At 44.6% G+C, this 20,448-nt stretch overlaps 1 protein-coding gene across 5 annotated transcripts in view; it reads right to left on the bottom strand.

The window, feature by feature from the left end:
- TSC1 (TSC complex subunit 1) overlaps positions 1 to 20,448 on the bottom strand; it is a 56,119-nt gene that overhangs the window by 7,402 nt on the left and 28,269 nt on the right. For 2 of the 5 annotated variants that reach the window (XM_030919583.1, XM_030919582.1), the window contains exons 9-20: positions 14,231 to 14,406; positions 13,410 to 13,525; positions 12,959 to 13,070; positions 12,533 to 12,654; positions 9,008 to 9,077; positions 8,433 to 8,537; positions 7,280 to 7,838; positions 6,170 to 6,213; positions 5,441 to 5,607; positions 4,422 to 4,604; positions 3,094 to 3,204; positions 2,226 to 2,348 (exon numbers count right to left, since the gene is read on the bottom strand). In XM_030919583.1, coding sequence (XP_030775443.1) covers positions 2,226 to 2,348; positions 3,094 to 3,204; positions 4,422 to 4,604; positions 5,441 to 5,607; positions 6,170 to 6,213; positions 7,280 to 7,838; positions 8,433 to 8,537; positions 9,008 to 9,077; positions 12,533 to 12,654; positions 12,959 to 13,070; positions 13,410 to 13,525; positions 14,231 to 14,406 — 1,888 coding nt within the window. The remainder of the gene's footprint in view (positions 1 to 2,225; positions 2,349 to 3,093; positions 3,205 to 4,421; positions 4,605 to 5,440; positions 5,608 to 6,169; positions 6,214 to 7,279; positions 7,839 to 8,432; positions 8,538 to 9,007; positions 9,078 to 12,532; positions 12,655 to 12,958; positions 13,071 to 13,409; positions 13,526 to 14,230; positions 14,407 to 20,448) is intronic. The other 3 variants (XM_030919584.1, XM_010372820.2, XM_030919585.1) reach the window with 3 other exon arrangements.

Raw genomic sequence — 20,448 nt, 5'->3', positions numbered from 1 at the left:
GAGCCCAATGCTTCCTTGTTACAGAATGCAACTGATTTAAACTCAGAACTGGCTCTGATAATGTGGCTGTTCCAGCTGTGCTAAATGGCTCCAGACTTCAGCACAGGGTAGCTGAACACATCTATCTGGACTTTGTCATAAACAATAGGACTTATTCATGGATAATCATGCAAAGCACTGAACCAGGAACATCTGCCAGGAACATCCATGCACTCTCACTAATCCTTAGAGCTACCCCTACCAACTGTTCCCACCTGATTCCCCACCACTCACTCTTCCTTCTCCTCTGGATGGAACAAGAGCAACCCTAGCTCCAGATTCGGGGGCAAATCCTGACTGGGTTGAGGCAATGACTAGGCTAGGGATGGGCACAGGACAGGCCTGGCCAACAGGGGAGATAAGTATGGTGGGAGCATCTGGGAAAGGTTTTCTTTTTCTTTTTTTTTGGAGACAGAGTGTCACTCTGTTGACCAGGCTGAAGTGCAGTGGCATGATCTCGGCTCACCGAAACCTCCGCCTCCAGGGTCAAGCGATTCCCCTGCCTCAGCCTCCCAAGTAGCTGGGACTACAAGTGTGGGCCACTACACCCGGCTAATTTTTTGTATTTTTAGTAGAGACGGGGTTTCATCATGTTGGCCAGGATGATCTTGATCTCCTAACCTCGTGATCCACCCACATCTGCCTCCCAAAGTGCTGGGATTACAGCAGTGAGCCACCACACCTGGCCTGGGAAAGATTTTCTTGCTGAGGAATAGGAAGAAATGCTCTCCTCTTCTGTGGGACATTATTGTGTCTGCCTGTCATATCTGTGCCTATGGCACACACCTGGCAACCATGAGTGCAGCTAGCTGGAGGACCAGGCCTGCAGGATAAGCAAGGCAGTGCAGACGAATGGAAAGAGCCTGGCTCCTCAATGCTGTCCCTGAACGGCCAGTTTGATCAACCTGGAACTCACCCGCCTCACGACCTCTTGTCAAGTGAAATAATAAAATTCTCCACTGTTAAGCCAGTGAGTGTTTTTTGTTTTTGTTGTTTTTTTGAGATGAAGTCTTGCTATGTTGCTAGGCTTGGTCTAGAACTTCTGAGTTCAAGCAATCCTATTTCAGCCTCCCAAATAGCACTATAGGCATGTGCCACCGTGCCCAGCCCTAGTTTGGTTTTTGTTGTCTACAATTGAAGGCATCCTGACTATCACAAGTCAGCTGCATCACCCCTGTTTAATGAACTGGGAAACAGGGCTCCACGGAGAGGAGGCTACTGGAGGTCCCAAGGAGCACAAAGGCTCCATGGAGGCCGCCCGTCTAGGCTTCTCTCAGGAGATCGCATGGGCGTGTTTCAGCAGCTTTTTCAGGAGCTCTCTTGTGCCGCGGATCTGTTTCTCCCCCTTTCTGTTCCCAAAGTCATTACACCTCCAAAATAAGTGATAGATGCTTTCTGGAGAAAGTACCACATCTAACATCCTTCTAAGAAAGGGAGTCTGACTGTGAGAGCTGAGAGGAGCCAAGAAAAAAAAGAGTACCTCTATTAGGAAAATTACTATCTCCAGTTCTAAGACTTCTCTCTACATCCAGCGAAAAGGACTCTTTACAAAGCACATGCCCAAGAAACCTAAAAAGGAGGCCCATGTGTGATGGAGAAGTTAGTGACAGGAAGCAACTGAACAGCTACTATTAAAATTCAATTCCCACCTCATTCACTAACATTACCTGAGGCTATTTATAAAGTGACTTAAAACTTCTGCCTCGACACCACTGGTGAGGCACTAATTAACGTAAGATCATCCCAATGCTGGCCTTGTTGCCAGGACTGAACTATCATCTGCAGAAATCCAACATTAAAAGGAAGAAAAAACGGGTATGTACGCCAGTCTATACCCACGGTCCTGAGAGGTATGTTAAACAGAATTGGTCCCCCATCCTTCTTTTTTTCTCTACCTCTTTGAAAGGGGGCCTAGGGAAGAGAAAGGAAACACTTTACACCTACTCTGTACCAATTACCATTAGGTGCTTTCAGTGCGAGTTAACTTCAAAGCAACCCAACAGGAGAAACAAGCTCCCGCGGTGGCTGGAAAGTGCTTGTCTATCTGGACCAGGGGGAAGTGGGACTGCCACTCCATCTTTTAGGAAACAAGTCATCAAGCCATTCTATATGACATGCTGGAGACATACTGTCTGGGTCTGAAACGCTTTCCCCACTGAGGTCTGGCTCCCTGAGCCCTGGCATACCTTTGTGGTATCTGAGTGCTTGTTCTGCAGTTGTTCCAAATATAGCTCGTTGACCTCCCCAAGAACCAACAGCTGCCTGTTCAAGAACTCCATCTGCTGCTGGACCGACTCACTGTTTGAGAGCTAGCCAAAAAACATAAGCAAAGTGAAAACTCCGACGACATAAAACTAGCACGTGGACATTAAATAGGGAATCAGCTAGGAGCACACTATTTCAATGTTACAGCAAAATAAACAAGTCCCATGGGTTTACAGTCCCTGACGTAACGGCAGGTGGGGAGGACGGCACCCAAGGACAACAAAAATAGAAATGCACTTCGGAACTGTGCTTTGCCAAGGGGACAGCACGAATGCAGCCCGTCAAAACTGGCCACCCACAGATCACCTGGAGACGGTGGACAGGTATACCACCCAGGCCCAGTGGCATAAAGCCCTAGGGAAAACTCACCGTTCTTGACAAAATGATGTATGAAGTGCAGTGATTCCCAAAGGAGGAGGAAGCACGCTCAAAAACCTGAACAAACTTTTGACACTTATATAAACAAGGTATGAAGAAAGAGTTCCATGGGATACACATAGACCAGGGTTTAGGACAGATACTTCTTTGCTGCAGGGGGCTGCCTGTGCATTGCAGGATATTTGGCAGCACCCTGGCTCCAACCTACTAGATGCCAGTAGCACCAAAAACATGAACCTAAAATGTCTCCAGACACTGCCAAATGTCAGGGAACATGGGGGCAGCAGAACTACTTCCTGTTGGGAACCCATGACACAGACACTCAAGTAATATATTTCTTTAACCTGTCTGAAGGAAGAATGTTAGCAAATGGTGTTTCAACAGATTCAGGTCTGCCTCATTTCTTCTTACCTTTTGGGAAACCTGACTGAGCAGCAGCTCAGTGTGACACACCTTGTTGTTGGCCTTCTTCAATTCTATCCGCAGCTCTGCAATCATGTTCCTGCAGTCCTCCAGTTTCGTCTACCCAAAGAGACGTGGACATGAAGTTTGAGGAGCACTGACAGGCCAGACCACAGCCTACCTGGCCACCGGCCCACAGAGGACTGGGAATGCCTAGCTCAACGGCTCTACTTTCTTGGGCCCTCAGGATTTGATGTCTTAGTTTTAAAAAGTAAGTTATGGTTGATTTCTGAGTTCCTTACTGTTTAACAAAAGAAAAAAAAAGAGACCTTAGATCCTCAGTTCCCAAGCTGTGTACCAAAGAGCCCTGAAGCTACCCAACAAACTCACAGGGAGGCTGCAGAAGATTTTAAATTTTTGAGGGAGACGCAGCGCCATCTGTTGGACACCCTGTGAATTACTAACTGGCTGGAAATGATGCTGCGTCTGTGGATGACGTCTTTGTGAAGCCGGGCTTTTATGGGTGCAGTGATACAAAGCACCACAAGGAAAACCAGTGTGAAACAGGAAATGAGGGTGTCACTGTCCACTCTGATTTCAAGGTCTGAGATGCCATGCAGTGCCCAATAGGTGCACACGAGGCATTAGTAATTGCAGTTATTATTTTTTCTAATTTATGTGTATTATCTCTAAACATCTACTAAGTTCTTAGGACATTCATACTCACTAAGTTATTCAGATCGACTTAATGAGCAGAACTGTTAAGTGTTTCTTTTTGGCTGCAGAAAAAAAAAATGACTGAGACACTAAGGGAGCTACTATATGAACCAAGAAAGTCGGGGAACCTCTGCCCTAAGTAAGATTCACCTGCCATGGCCAGGCGTGGTGGCTCAAGCCTGTAATCCCAGCACTTTGGGAGGCCGAGACAGGTGGATCAAGAGGTCAGGAGATCGAGACCATCCTGGTTAACACAGTGAAACCCCATCTCTACTAAAAAATACAAAAAACTAGCCGGGCGAGGTGGTGGGCGCCTGTAGTCCCAGCTACTCGGGAGGCTGAGGCAGGAGAATGGCATGAACCTGGGAGGCGGAGCTTGCAGTGAGCTGAAATCCAGCCACTGCACTCCAGCCTGGGCGACAGAGTGAGACTCCATCTCAAAAAAAAAAAAAAAAAAAAGATTCACCAGCCATGAAGAATCTCTGCCATGATTTCAGAGAGAAAGCATTCAGCTTAGTGAAGCTGAACAAGTCGAGGACACCCAAGGAAACCAGCTGCCTCCCTCCTCACTGCTCTCCAGCATTCTCGCAGTTGGCTTTGCCTGGTGCTCCAGTTTATACCTGTAATTCCTGGCTCTGGTTGTAGAATTCCTCTCGGTCATGCTGCAGCTGTCTGATCTGGCTGTGGAGCTTGGTCACCATAGTGTCACGCTGCTCCTGAAGCTGACTGTATCTAGCTTGTTCTTTCTGCAGACTAACCTTCCACATCTGGATGTCTTTCTCTTGTAACTTCAACTGATCTTTCTAGCAGAGACCAGAAATGTCATCATTTTAGCTGTCTTCCAACACAGGCAATTTAACACACACTGCAAACATGTCATCTGAATAGTCACAAGCTACCCTGACAATGTAACTAGAGACCCAAACTCTTAGAGCTCTCACTACTGTCTTACTTGGCTTTAGGCCAAGGTTTTCCAAATTTTACATTAAGCAAATGGATTTTAAGTTGCTTAAAGAAATCTTCTCAGGGATCAATTTGCTTCCAATACTTTCAAAAGTCCGCCTACCAACACTGGAATAAAATCTCTCACACATGGTACTAAGTTCACTAAAACGAGCATTTACTGAAGGCCTGCAGTGTGCTGGGCACTCAGCAAGTGCTACCGACATTTCTTTTAACCATTACAACTTAAAGAGCAGCTGCTGCTATTATTATTTCCATTTTATAGCATGGCTAACAGAGGCTTTAAGAGGCCAAGTTACTTTTCTAAGGTAACACTGGTAGAGCCGAGATTCAAACTCCAGGTCTGATTGGCTTCACACCCACTGTACAATACACACTTCAGTTTTGTGCCATGAAATAGCTTTACAAGAGCTGGTTTTACATTTGGAAAAATAAAATCATTTTCTGACCCTTCATGCAAACATACACACACAAAATCACTTGTCCCCACGGTTTCTGAGAATTATGAGGGAATTCTGAGACGTCACCATTCACGTCTTAATCTTGAGGGACCTGCCCAAAGGAGTGGGAAGGACTGGGAACTCTGACCTCCTCAGCTGCTGTGCTTTGTAAGCTATCATGCTGACCCAAAACAAAACAAAAAGCCAGCTCCACCTGTCCCCTCCCCAGTCCTCACCATGGCAGCATTATGTTCCTCCAGAGCTGCTGCTTTGATCACCTTGCGGAGGAGCCGCCTGTTCCGGAGGGCATGCTGCTGCCTCTTAAAACGCTCATAGAGTAGCTGGTTGTGCAGTAAAAGCAACTGGTCTCGGAGGGTGCGGATCTCATCTGAAGGAGGAGAGCCTGATTTTAAAGCAGAGGGAGGGTGGCAGAAATGCCTTTTACAGATCATTCTATCAAGCCCGCTTCCCATGTGTTGTTAGCTTAACAAATACAATTCTTTAAGAAACAAATCACCACTCTCTTTGCAAATGACCACTTGGCTCCCAGCAACAGCAGGTCTCCCTCGTGAAGGAATGCAAAGGGTCATATCACGTGGGATGACTCTTTTGAGAGCCTGCTTTCCTTTCCCCACAAATCTAGATCACACATTTCAGACGCCCTGTTTCTCAAGACCCTTCCTTCACTGTGTGTTCTCCTTCACTCTGGTCTTCTCTAGGGAAGCCTGGCAGGAAGTCTGTAGTTTTGCACTTCTACTCTCAAGTGCATGGTACTTGCCACTTTTCAAAAATAAGAAATGCTGACTTGGCAATACTTGAGATCCTTTAGCCAAGCAGATAGCCTGGCTGGAGCAATAGCCAAGGGGAGATGTGTTTCCCAGAGGGCACCTCCTTCAAGGACAGAAAGGGCAACAAGCAAGCAGGAACCATGTGGGCTGGATTTGGAGCTAAAGTAACAACTTTACCTCCAAAGTGGGTCCAGTCGACAGACTTGCTGGGTAAAGGCAACCTAGGAAGAAAGTTTTTGAGTAACAAAGTTACCGATCTTACCAAGAAAAAGACTTATCTGGATTTTTATTTGCAGCAAAGTTAGATCACTTCTTTGTGGTCAAAATCTGCAATGGCATAAAATGTTTCAAACTCCAGGGCCACAGAGAGTTAGAGAAGCCTACAGTGGACACAATGGGAGGCAGCCCCACTGCCTAGGACCTGGTCTCCAGAGCAGAGAGGGCCACAGGCTGACCTCCACTGCATACACCGTGGCCTCCATTTCTGGGGCCAGCTCTCCAGAGAAACTGAGTGGTCAAACACACTGAGAGCCGTTTTCAACCCTGTCTGTTGGGAGTACACTCTGTTGTGAAGATACTGTCACTCAAATTTAAGGAAAAAGTAGGTAATTTACCTGAGCCTATCATACCAAATCTCATTTAAAAAGAGGGAGTTTAAATATTATAATCCCTGTCAAATTCCACCATAGCTTAGTATATAAGAAGAAAAATAAAAATATTCCCCAAGCACCTGTAAAGTAGCTAATAAAAGAAGGATGGGAAACAGTTTCTCAGCTAGTCCTTTCTATGAAAACTTGGGTGCCTCAGCGGGTCTGGAGGGGATGTCTGCCACCTGAACTTGCATCAAATGCTGGTGATTTTATCGCCACCTAATGAACTATACCAAAATAGAAAATAATGATAATCTGTAGCTAGAGAGGGAAACACTGTGACAAATATTCTTATATTCTTTGAAATACCATAACCTCATTTTCAGCCTACAGCTTGCAGAGGGCACACATGAAAGCATTTGAGTGTCCTCATAGAACAGAGGCACAAAATGGTCTACATAAAAAGACTCATTTTGAAGTGGACTGCTAAGGAATCGTCCCACTTTAGGTGCACAGAGGTCACACATGGTCACATATATGAAGACACAACAGCCTAGAAGGACATCTGACAAGCAGCAGAGAACCAGCTGCCTCAGGGTGGGAGTGTGAAGAATGATTCCTGTTCCTCTCGTACACTTTCTGTACTTCACAATAAAATGGACCATTTAACACAGAAGAGAGGGCCCCAGTCCCTTACTTGTTCAGCTCCTTGCTGTGCGCATCTGCTCCCTGCTGTATCAGTCTGTCCAGCACTTCCATTGGGGAGGTAGAGGGCACACCATCTTCCTCTGTGCTTCCTTTTGCTTTCTTTAACAGCTCCTCAGTCTTCCTGATGACAAAATGGTGGGCTGTCTTTGGCAATGCCACCTCAAAAAGATGATCGTACGGGGGAGGCTGCCCGCGTCCAAAGCCCACTCTCGTCGAGGGTGGAATTTTACAAGGACTGGGAGTGAGGATACTGGTCTCCAAAGAAGTCTGGCATTCCCTGTCTCCCGCAGGGCTTTCATCAGCACCGCCGCAGGGCAGGTCTATGGGAGTAAAGGCTTGCTTTGGTGTGTCAGGCCCAAGCTTGTCCAGGGAGGAGTGTAAAGGCTCAGGGTTCACGCTGGCGCCCTGAGCACTGGAGGCTGCCGAGTGGGTCTTCCGCTGAGAACCTGGGAGACTCTCTCGGTAAAAGGGAGAGTCAAAACCTCCTCGAGGAACCACAGGCTCAGCCTCTGCTGTGGTGATCTCAGAAAGTTCTCTAGATATTGCAGCTGAGAGGAAGAAAGGAAACAAAAGAAACGGCAGTCGATATTCCACCTGGGAAAGGCTAGGCAGTTTGGGTTGCATGCTGCCACGTGCCAGTGTCACTGAAAGGGAGGAGAAAAAGTGGCATCTGGCTGGACATAGTGGTTTACGCCTGTAATGCCAGAACTTTGGGAAGCTGAGGTGGGAGGATCACTTGAGCCCAGGAGTTAGAGACCAGCCTGGATGACATAGGGAGATCCCATCTCTACAAAAAGTACAATAAAAATCAGCTGAGCATGGTGGTGCATGCCTGTGGTCCCAGCTACTCAGGAGGCTGAGGTGGGCGGATTGCTTGAGCCTGGGAGGTCAAGGCTGCAGTGAGCCATGATCGTGCCACTGCACTCCAGCCAGGGCGACAGAGCAAGACCCTGTCTCAAAAAAAAAAACAAAACAAAAAGTGGCATCACTTCACCTGGCATAGGTCCCAAACTAAACCACCCATCTTGTCACCTCAAGAGAAGAAAAATCAAGCAAGCCTGTGAGCATTGGCACAAAATCCCAGATTCATAGCAAAGCGAGGGTCAGGTTTTATCAACTCACAGCAATCCCATATACATTACCTTCTTCTTTATCTTTTTCAATACTATCTTCTTCAGAGGCCAGATCACCTAAAAACCCTGGAAGATCACTTAGAGTGACAGAACCTTTGCTGCCAGGTGGCTCTTCTGAAGAGAAACAAAGACAACTGAAGTCAAAGAAACACAGTGTAATCCCTGCAAATGTGAAACTGCTTACACTGTACAGAATATGCCTGTAATAACTCTTCCTGTTGAACAGAGAAGGCTGGACATGGTTCTGTCCTGGGGATACTACAAAAGACTGACATATTAAAAAGAATATAACTAAAAGTACCAAAAATAATCCCATAGCAAATAAAATTATCAGTTCCTAATGTCTCTGAAAAGAGATATAGTTTAACCAAGTCAAAATACAGGTACTTCACTGCAATAGCTTAAAAACTATTTTTGATATTATTAGTTTAGCTTTTAGAATTCACTACTTGCTTCATTATCTTTAGGCCTCAGTAGTTTGGATATCTCAGAATTTCCGTGTTTCCAGTTAACTTTCTTTTCTTAAACACATACAACCCAATTAGAAGAGGCAAGCAAGGCCTATGGTGACGCAGAAATTTTACCTGATCCTCTGTCATTCAGAAGATGGTGTTGTCTGTGTAGACATGGTCTTGCAGAATCCATTCTCTCTTCCTGAAAAGGTAAGTATCTTTATATCACAAGGCAAAAAATGTTGTACATGTTCTCGAGCATATTGTAAAGTAGTTTAAAGGTCAGCCCAATGCAGTGAATCTCAAATTGTTTGGATGCTTTTTTTTTTTTTTTTTTGAGACTGAATATCACTCTTGTTGGCCAGGCTGGAGTGCAATGGCGCAAACCCGGCTCACCGAAACCTCTGCCTCCCGGGTTCAAGCGATTCTCCTGCCTCAGCCTCCCTAGTAGCTGGGATTACAGGCACGCGCCACCACACCTGGCTAATTTTTGTATTTTTAGTAGAGAGGGGGTTTCTCCACGTTGGTCAGGCTGGTCTCAAACTCCCAACCTCAGGTGATCTGCCCGCTCGGCCTCTCAAAGTGCTAGAACCATGCCCAGCAGCTTGCTTTATAGTCTTAATATATGACTGCAGACTGGGCATGGTGGCCCACACCTATAGTCCCAGCACTCTGGGAGGCCAAGGCCAGTGGATCCCCTGAGCTCAGGAGTTTGAGGCTAGCCTGGGGAACATGGCAAAACCCCATCGCTACAAAAAATTAAAAAGTTAGCCGGGCTTGGTGACTGGTGTTTGCAGTCCCAACTACCCAGGAGGCTGAGGTAGGAGGACCACCTGAGCCAGGGAGGTCAAGGCTGCAGTAAGCTGCAGTTGTGCCACTACACTCCAACCTGGGAGACAGAGTTAGACCCTGTCTCACACACAAAAAATAATAATAAAAAGAAGAAGATTGGAGAATCCCAAGAGCTTTTGTTTATGAGGCATAATTATTATATTAGAAAACTAAGAAATTTTTAAAAATTTATTCTCTTAAAAATAACAAGCCCATTACAAGCTAATGTAAATTACGTATTATTAAAAAAACTAGGCCGGGCGCGGTGGCTCAAGCCTGTAATCCCAGCACTTTGGGAGGCCGAGACGGGCGGATCACGAGGTCAGGAGATCAAGACTATCCTGGCTAACATGGTGAAACCCCATCTCTACTAAAAAATACAAAAAAACTAGCTGGGCGAGGTGGCGGGCGCCTGTAGTCCCAGCTACTCGGGAGGCTGAGGCAGGAGAATGGCATAAACCCAGGAGGCGGAGCTTGAAGTGAGCTGAGATCCGGCCACTGCACTCCAGCCTGGGCGACAGACCAAGACTCAGTCTCAAAAAAAAAAAAACTATATTTCCCGAAATAAAAATAAATTTAATGAGAAGAGTGGAACATTTTTGCCATCTCTTTAATATACGGCTTCATGAAAGGCAGGGGGATTCTTGTTATCTACCTCTACATTCAATCTGTTACAATATGTTATTTTGACTGAAGTATATAAAGAAAAATCTGGGGCCCCACAGATATGTAATTACAAAAGTAAACATATGTGTTGCTGTTTTTATTTTTGAGACAGGGTCTGGCTCTGTCACCTGGGCTGGAATGCAGTGGCATGATCATGGCTCACTGCAATCTCTGCCTCCTGGGCTCAAGTCATCCTCCATCAGCTCCCCAAGTAGCTGGGACTACAGATGTACACCACCACACCTGGCTTTTTCTTTTCTTTCTTTTTTTTTTTTTTTTTTGGTAGAGATGGGGTTTTGCATGTTGCCCAAGCTGGTCTTGAAGCAATCTACCTCCCTTGGACTCCTGAAGTGCTGGATACAGGAGCAAGCCACCATGCCCAGCCGCAAAAAGTAAACATATGTTGACAGACTTTTCAAATACTCGTCTTTGTTATTACACCAAAATTTGACAAGTGGTAGTTTCTTAAAGTTACAAAGTGAAATGTGAAACCACATCAATGAGATTTTCCTGTGTTAAAACCCACTAGTCTACCTTGTACTTTTTTTGTGTGTGTGTGATGGAGTCTTGCTCTGTTGCCCAGGCTGGAGTGCAGTGGTGTGATCTCGACTCACTGCAACCTCTGCCTCCTCGGTTCAAGTGATTCTCCTGCCTCAGTCTCCTGAGTAGCTGGGATTACAGGTGCCTGCCACCATACCCAGCTAATGTCTGTATTTAGTAGAGATGGTGTTTCAGCACATAGGCCAGGCTGGTCTTGAACTCCTGACCTCAAGTGATCCACCCGCTTCAATCTCCCAAAGTGCTGGGATTACAGGTGTACGCCACTGCGCCCAGCCTGCTTTGTACTTTGAATGTGCTTTTTACCTATGCATGATTCTGCAACATCATACATTGGATATTCTGAAAATATTGGCTCATCAAGTTATTCACATATTCCAAATGTTGAAACACTTCATTACACAATATCAAAAACTCAAATTACTAACTAAGCTTCCAAAGACTTTTCAATTTCATAAAAGTCTTGGGGCAGCTATCAAGTTCATGGTGGCATATACACGTTTTTTAATATCCTAATTTCCACCTAAGAGTTGAATTTTATTGTTGGCAACAAATACTGTCAGTTGTTTAACTTGAAGTTACATACTCAGCTCATCATTTAAGAAACTGCCTGCCAAATACCCAAGTCTGAATAAATCAGTTTGTAAGACAGCTGTTCTTTCGAATAAAACTGACACTCCATGAAAAAAGACAGCTAGTTCACCTCTCAGTTCAAATAATTGTATACGCAGTATACGTGCCTTATGCATATTTTCTATTTTGCTACAAAGAATATTACACATACATGTTCTCAAGGGCTAAGATTTAATAAAATTAATAATGGTTACTGCTTAATACAGAACACTCAACTTTTTAAATTTTTTTTTTTATTGTTTTTAATGGAGAGAAGATATCAGAGAAGAATACAAGGCCTCCTAGGATAGGACACTTCAATGCCTGCCTTGATTCAGGCTAAGTTGCCACCGTTTCACCCCCCATCATATTTGTGCCATCAGTGCAGATGCCAACCCAGTGGGAAAGGCAAATGACAGCTTAGTGTTATGAAGTGGGATTGGTTAGGTGTGGTGACTCAAACCTGTAATCCCAGGATTTTGGGAGGCCCAGGTAGGAGGATCGTTTTGAGCCCAGGAGTTTAAGACTAGCTTGGGCAACATAGTGAGACCTCACCTCTACCAAAAAAAAAAAGTTAGCCAGGCATCATGGCACATGCCTGTAGTCCCAGCTACTTGGGAGGCTGATGCAGGAGGATTGCATGAGTCTGGGAGGTCAAAGCTGCAGTGAGCCATGATCGTGCCACTGCGCTCCACCTTGGGCGACAGAGCAAGACCCTGTCTCAAAAAAAAAAAAAAAAAATTCAAGAAAGTAGGTTTGACCTGCTGGATTCCCTACAAGAGTTCTTCCAAAGCAGAGTTTTGGAACCACCCAGGGGTCAGCAGATCACACCTTGAGAGCAGCTTGTTAGTCTATTTTCAATTATTCTGATTCAAACCCATTGCATTTTAGGTCAGAATTCTATCTGGCATAATTAGGCTTCTCAAAGTGAGGCTTTCAAGCGAATCACTGTGCCTTGGGCAGAGGGATAGCAGATGAGTTGGATCGCACCTTCCTGGGGGGTGTGGCTGTGGCCTGGGGGAGTGAAATGTGCACGTAGTCATCCGAATGACAGAGTGGGGCTGGAGGAGGAGAGGTTGCTGGGGTTCCCAGAGGAGTTCCTTTTCCACCTGCTTAGAGACAAGGGCAGAACATATATGAACACTGAGCCCAACTATTAGAAAAACTGCCAATTTTTTTTCAGCCTAACTATTACTATAAATAAAGCTGCTAGAGTTAACTTTCTAGGGATCTAGATCAGTCTCTCTCTTTTTTTTTTAGGTTCACTTTACATATTCTGAAAGCCCCAGGGATTTGCAACAATGTCAAAAACAAGTTTACAACTGCAAGTGGTCCCTTAGATCTGAAAGAGAGCTCCTCCTGCCATTAAAGGCAGGCCAAAACCAACCAATCAAATCCAACCTAAGACATACATACCAGTTGTACCAAAGACTTTACTGTAAGGGTGTGACAGATCAGGTGGGACATTTCCAGGAGAAGTTGGAGGAGTGGTCATACCACAAACCATAGATGGGCTCCAAAGAGTAGCCTGGGAAGTTAATAAAGTACATCAGCAGTGGCAAAGGAATGCTAAGTCATCCACAAGGTTTATACCCATGGCCAGTGTTCAGCTTAAATTTAGCATTTTCAACTAGAAAAAGGCATCTTATTAAAAGTGTATCAAGAAACAAGTTGCATTTTATAAATCAAGACTTCAAGATGAATCTAAGACGCAACAGTAACTTTCTTTGCTAATATGATGGATCCTTAAAAGTGACTCCTGAAACGAACGGTGTGAAATTTTCCCAACCACATACTAAATCTGACCCAAAGGGTCAGCTTCACCAGAAAGCAGAGGAGAAAACAGGCACACCAGTTGACACCATACTTGTGGTGGTTCAGTTATCAGCCGTGTCGATGGGGAACTCAGAGTCTGAGGTAGCTGCCCTGGCGTATTTAACAACATCAGCCGAGACGTGGAGTAAGGTGTAGAAGTAGCACACCCTAAAATGGAAGGGAAGAACACAGGGGGTTAGTGTGTGGTTTTAGATTATTCTGATTAAATTTAAAAAAAAAAAAAAAAGGTGGTCCTCTAGACCATTTGATAATATTCAATTCTCTGTACCTAAAAAATCTGAGGGACTTAACTGACATCCTTGGGGACAAAGTAACATTTCAGAGTTTCTTTCAATGCTCCTTTGAAATAAAGTTCAATAAGGTTTGATGTCTCATTAAGCCTCAAGATAAACTTGAAAAAGCACAGTACGGATGACAACTTCTGTGAGTGCGACCCACAAATGAAGCCTAGATTTTTATACGAATCCAAGTCTAAATTGTTCTGACTCATTCCAACTGTGTCAGTGCTACAGCCACCAGAGTTTCACTCTAAGTGTCTGAAAATCACAAAGATTCCCTTATGAGGTAGAGTCTGGAAGTCAAATACTTGAACCCATTTTCTTTGTTAAGGGTTGGAGACACGTCACCAACTCTGTTGGCATACAATCAGGGAGGAGACCAAGGATATCTACATTAAACTTGAAGGAGAAATTAATTAGAAGAAAATGGAGGGATATGCAAATTTAAAATATTTTGGGAAAAATTCCTAGGAACTGAACTAAGTCTTACTCCAGAAAAGAAAGTCAACAAAGACAAATAATGTTTTCCAGAGACAAAGTTGCAAAACAGATAAGTACCAAAGACACTTTTTACCATAGCTATTCTGTGTGTCAACATAAGGGCTGGTGGTGACATCGGCTGAACGATGAGGAAAGCGGGCTGAGATTTGGTGAGACACAGAATAGCCATCTTCATATGAGGCTTCTGTGGGATCCAGAGAGATTTTGGCACACTCGATCACAACATCATGAGTTTCTAATCTCTTCCACCTGTAAAAGGCAACGCAAGTCAAGAAATACAAACTACTTCAGAGTTAAATTACATACTTCAGAGTGTCAACTCAGTGCCAGCCACGGAACTCTGATAGCAGAGAACAAGCAGGACCATGCCAGCCCAAGTCTGAAACAATTCTAGTACATAAAGAAATGGCCATTCATTTTACCATCCTATACCTTCCCTGTTTAAAATGGTTATATCAAGTTAACAAGCTAATCTGAAACAAACATTTCCTCACTAGGCGTAGCCTCAAAATGGAAAAATGGAACATAAGCTATGCAGCAGAGTAGCAGGCAGGGAAAAATGCCCTTTGGAACAAAGGTCATCAAAAAATAGGGAGACCTGAAAACTGCCAAGCAGCTGAGGCTGACTTAAGGTCTCCTATCAAGGCCTCAGGTGTCAAATCCATCCCTAGACCAGAAACAAGAGTATAAAAGACAAACTAAAGAAAGTCCATGATAATTTTTTCTTTCTTTTTTTTTTTTTGTTTTGAGATGGCGTCTCACTCTATTACCCAGGCTGGAGTACGGTGGCATGATTGTGGCTCACTGCTACCTCCAACTCCTAGGCTTAGGGATCCTCCTGCCACAGCCTCCCAAGTAGCTGGGACTACAGGCACATGCCACCAGGCCTGGCTAATAGTCTTACGGAAATGGGGTCTCACTTTGTTGCCCATGCTGGTCTCAAAATACTGGCCTCAAATGATCCTTCCACCTTGGCCTCCCAAAGTGCTGGGATTATAGGCATAAGCCACTGTGCCCGGATGAAGGCATGATTTTTAAAATCAATGTTAGTATGGCATAATTTGCTTACAATAAAATTAATCAATCTTGCTAAGTTTTGACAAAAGTCCCGATCATAATGAAGAACATTTCCATCACCCCAAAAGTTCCTTTGTGCCCTTTGTGGTCAGTCTCTTCCCCCACTTCTTGCAACCATCGATCTGCTAAAAGCATGCTTTTTCAGGGGGTATAATAATAGTTACTCTATAGAATATATTCCTTTGGCTGAACTTTGGGTTATTTCCTTTCTTCTTTCCATTACAAGCTGTGCTGTGCTGAACACTGTTGTATGTCTTGACATACATATAGAAGTGAGCCACCGTGCCAGCCTTCCATGAGGATTTTTTTTTCTTTTGAGACAGAGTCTCGCTCTGTCACCCAGGCTGGAGTGCAGTGGCGTGATCTCGACTCACTGCAACCTCCACCTTCTGGATTCAAGCGATTCTCCTCCCTCAGCCTCCCGAGTAGCTGGGATTCCAGATGCCCGCCATCATACCCAGCTAATTTTTTGCATTTTAGTAGAGATGGGGTTTCACTATGTTTGCCAGGCTGGTCTTGAACTCCTGACCTCAGGTGATCCACCTGCCTTGGCCTCCCAAAGCGCTGGGATTACAGGCGTGAGTGAGCCACTGTACCCGGCCGAGAATACTTTTAAAACTATCTAAAGATTCCTGTTATGTTATCCATGGTTTCACTTCTAAGAATTTATCCTGGCCAGGCACGGTGGCTCAAGCCTGTAATCCCAGCACTTTGGGAGGCCGAAGCAGGCGGATCACGAGGTCAGGAGATAGAGACCATCCTGGCTAACACGGTGAAACCCCGTCTCTACTAAAAATAGAAAAAATTAGCCGGGCGTGGTGGCGGGCGCCTGTAGTCCCAGCTACTCGGAGGCTGAGGCGGGAGAATGGCGTGAACCCAGGAGGCGGAGCTTGCAGTGAGCCGAGATCGCGCCACTGCACTCCAGCCTGGGTGACAGAGCGAGACTCCGTCTCAAAAACAAAACAAAACAAAACAAAAAAAAGAATTTATCCTATAGAAACAGACATACAACAATGTTCAGCACAGCACAGCTTGTAATGGAAAGAAGAAAGGAAATAACCCAAAGTTCAGCCAAAGGAATATATTCTATAGAGTAACTATTATTACACCCCCTGAAAAAGCATGCTTTTAGCAGATCGATGGTTGCAAGAAGTGGGGGAAGAGACTGACCACAAAGGGCACAAAGGAACTTTTGAGATGGTGGAATGTTCTTTATTATGATTGGGACTTTTGTCAAAACTTAGCAAGATTGATTAATTTTATTGTAAGCAAATTATGCCATACTAACATTGATTTTAAAAACCATGCTTAAGGCCGGGTGCGGTGGCTCGTACCTGTAATCCCAGCATTTTGGGAGGCCAAGGCAGGCGGATTACTTGAGGCCAAGTTCAAGACCAGCCTGGGCAACGTGGCAAAACCCCACCTTTAAAAAAAAGACACACAAAAAAAATTAGCCAGGCATGGTGGCATGTACCTGTAATCCCAGCTACTTGGGTGGCTAAGACTCGAGAATCACTTGAACCTGGGAGGCGGAAGTTGCAGAGAGCCAGGAAAGCGCAACTGCAACTCCAGCCTGAGCAACAGGGCTAGACTCTGAAAAAAGAAAAAAAAAAATGATACTTTCAGCTGGGCATGGCGGCTCACACTTGTAATCCCAGCACTATGGGAGGCCAAGGCAGGAGGATCACTGAGCCAGGAAAGTGCAACCGCACTCCAGCCTGAGCAACAGGGCTAGACTCTGAAAAAAGAAAAAAAAAAAATGATACTTTCAGCTGGGCATGGAGGCTCACACTTGTAATCCCAGCACTATGGGAGGCCAAGGCAGGAGGTCTCACTCACAAAGTGAGACCACACCCCATCTCTACAACAACAACAACAACAAGCTGGGCGTGGTGGCATATGCTCATGGTCTGGCCACTCAGGAGGCTGAGGTGGGAGGACAGCTTGACCCTGGGAGGTTGAGGTTGCCATGAGCCATGTTGTGCCACTGCACTCCAGCCTGGGCAACACAGGAAGACTGTCTCAGGAAAAAAAATAATAATAATCATGCTTTCCACGTGCCTGTACTCTCAGCCACCAGGGAGGCTGAAGCAGGAGGATCACTTGAGCCCAGGAGTTTGAGATCAGCCTGGGCAACATAGCAAGACCCTGCTGCAAAAAAATAATAATGTTTTCAAACATTAAATGACATAAAATGCTTATAATATAATCTTTTTTTTTTTTTTTTTTTTTTTTTTTTTTTTGAGGCGGAGTCTCGCTCTGTCGCCCGGACTGGAGTGCAGTGGCCGGATCTCAGCTCACTGCAAGCTCCGCCTCCCGGGTTTACGCCATTCTCCTGCCTCAGCCTCCCGAGTAGCTGGGACTACAGGCGCCCGCCACCTCGCCCGGCTAGTTTTTGTATTTTTAGTAGAGAGGGGGTTTCACTGTGTTAGCCAGGATGGTCTCGATCTCCTGACCTTGTGATCCGCCCGTCTCGGCCTCCCAAAGTGCTGGGATTACAGGCTTGAGCCACCGCGCCCGGCCTATAATATAATCTTAAATGAAAAAAAGACACAAAGTTATTCAGAGACACACCCGCAAATAGATCTGACTGTAGTAAGTATTCAAATTAAAGAACTGAAGTTACGAACAATGTTCATTTATTCTTTCAACTCTTCAGTATTTGTCAAACATTCTATAAAGGCCCTAATAATTAACAGAATATTTAAAATGAAACACCTAGTCAAGTATAAACTATTTTCTTTTAGACAACATAACTTTGCTCTATGTGCTTCTAAGGTGGTTAGTAACTCCATCAGAGATGTGCGTTTTTTTTCCGAGTTTACAGAAAACAGCACAGCAACACTAAGGGCACTCCACAGGTTTACCTTAACAAAACATGTGATCCTACACAACTGCTGTAGAAAGCGTATTAGATCTTAGATGCTGAAAATATGGTATTAAATACAGAAAAGAAAGTGTCCAGGGCATGGGGAGAATATAAGGCAGCTTCACTAAGGAGTAAGTCTTTCGATTTCAGGGCTGCCTCTTCATTCACCACCTGGGTTCTCACTGCCTGTGGGATCTTGTTAATGGGGACAGGCTCCTATTTATGCATTCTCAGCATGACTCGAAAGTGATTACGTGAGAGCAGGCGTTAGGACACGTGTGTACACATAAGAAGATTGATTTTAGAGGAGAAAATGAGAATCATAATAAAAGAGGAATACATTTAAATGTTTTATTTTAATCAAAGTAATTTATGCACTTACAATATTTCCCTGATTCTTTTTTTTTTTTTTTTTTTTTTTTGAGACGGAGTCTCGCTCGGTCACCCAGGCTGGAGTGCAGTGGCCAGATCTCAGCTCACTGCAAGCTCCGCCTCCCAGGTTCACGCCATTCTCCTGCCTCAGCCTTCCGAGTAGCTGGGACTACAGGCGCCGCCACCTCGCCCGGCTAGTTTTTTGTATTTTTAGTAGAGACGGGGTTTCACTGTGTTAGCCAGCATGGTCTCGATCTCCTGACCTTGTGATCCGCCCGTCTCGGCCTCCCAAAGTGCTGGGATTACAGGCTTGAGCCACCGCGCCCGGCCTATTTCCCTGATTCTTAAAAGGACTTTTCATATTTTAATATCTAAAACTGGGAACCATCGTCTAATCAAATGCATGTTAGCTTACTTGGCATTTTTTTCTTTCTCAGATGTATATAAAATAGAAGTACACCACACATCTAACGGCATCTGAGATCCAATGAAATATGGTAGTTTAAAAAGTCAATACAGTACTAAAGTTTCCTCCCATCCCTCCCCACTGCAACCACTCTGGCAGCTGCTTCCAATTCTGTTAGCTGAATTGTTATCCCGCCTCTACAGTTCTCAAGAATATGCCCTGTGCTTTTAATTTCGTGATTTATACATTACAGACACCATCTATTAACTTACTATTATGGGAAGTGAGGATTGAGATCTCTTCCATATATCCTTTCCCTCCTCCTCAATGCTCTCAAAATAAATATGTAACTGTTCTTGTTGTTTTCAAAATTGATTTCAACATTATGACTACCTTAGTACTACTCATGGCTGAGCCACAGAGTATACTATGGTAATATTTCCTTTATTGTAAGTTTTCATTGTTCTGTTTCTCTTCCTCACTTTTTTGTGTGTCTATTGCTAATTTTTCCTAAATGTATTCTAACAGCTCTGAAACAATTCCTAATATAACTTTTACTAATGAAATGCAAAGAATACACCAGGATTATTCCTCATCTTCCTGAAGAGCTCCCTTGCGGAGCACTTTCTCCCCCACTTCAGATTGGACAGGCTGCTCTCGGCACTGCCTGTTATCCTGACACTTTCCCTGGACATGGTCCTGTAAAAGGGTCATGATCAGGCCCCAGTCCCCTAGATTCTGTCTTCCTCTTTCATGATTTTACCCTCATTTTGGTGGAATATATGCTCCAGTGATTAACTGAGGAAGGATATATGGGAAGGAAATTTGAGTCCATGCACATCTAAAAGTGTCTCATATTTGATAGATCAGTTGGCTGGCTATAGAATTCTAGTTGAAAACCTTTTTCTCACAATTTTGAAGGTATTTCAGAAGCTAATAGCACTCTGATTTCTGATCCTTATTAATGTGATTTCGTTTTTTTCTTTCTCTGAAAGGTTAATCCCTGGTACTTTAAAATTCTACAACACTGAGACCTGGTGGCATTCTTTTTTACTGATATTTAGTTGGGCACCAGGTAAGCCCCTTTAATCTGGAAACTCACTTCCTTCAATCCTAGGAATTTTTTTTGTTGTATTATTTATTTCACAATTTCTTCCTCCACCAAAGTTTTCTTCTCTCTCTTTTTCTGAGACGGAATCTTGCTCTGTCACCCAGGCTGGAGTGCAGTAGCACAATCTCAGCTTACTGCAACCTCTGCCTCCTAGGTTCAAATGATTCTCCTGCCTCAGCCTCCCAAGTAGCTGGGATTACAGGCACCCACCACCAAGCCCGACTAATTTTTTGCAGTTTTAGTAGAGACGAGGTTTCACCATGTTGGCCAGGCTGGTCTCAAACTCCTGACCTCAAGAGATCCACCCGCCTCAGCCTCCCAAAGTACTAGGATTACGGGTATGAGCCACTGCACCCGGCTCTTCTTTAAAAAAGAAAAAAAAATTTAATTGGATGTTGGGACTTCCTGGGCTGATCATTCTAAATTTCTATTCTGCTCATATTACCCAGCTCTATC

This window comes from Rhinopithecus roxellana, chromosome 16, assembly GCF_007565055.1.
Source record: "Rhinopithecus roxellana isolate Shanxi Qingling chromosome 16, ASM756505v1, whole genome shotgun sequence".
NCBI classification, from domain to species: domain Eukaryota; kingdom Metazoa; phylum Chordata; class Mammalia; order Primates; family Cercopithecidae; genus Rhinopithecus; species Rhinopithecus roxellana.
This window is presented reverse-complemented; position numbering and strand designations above follow the sequence as displayed.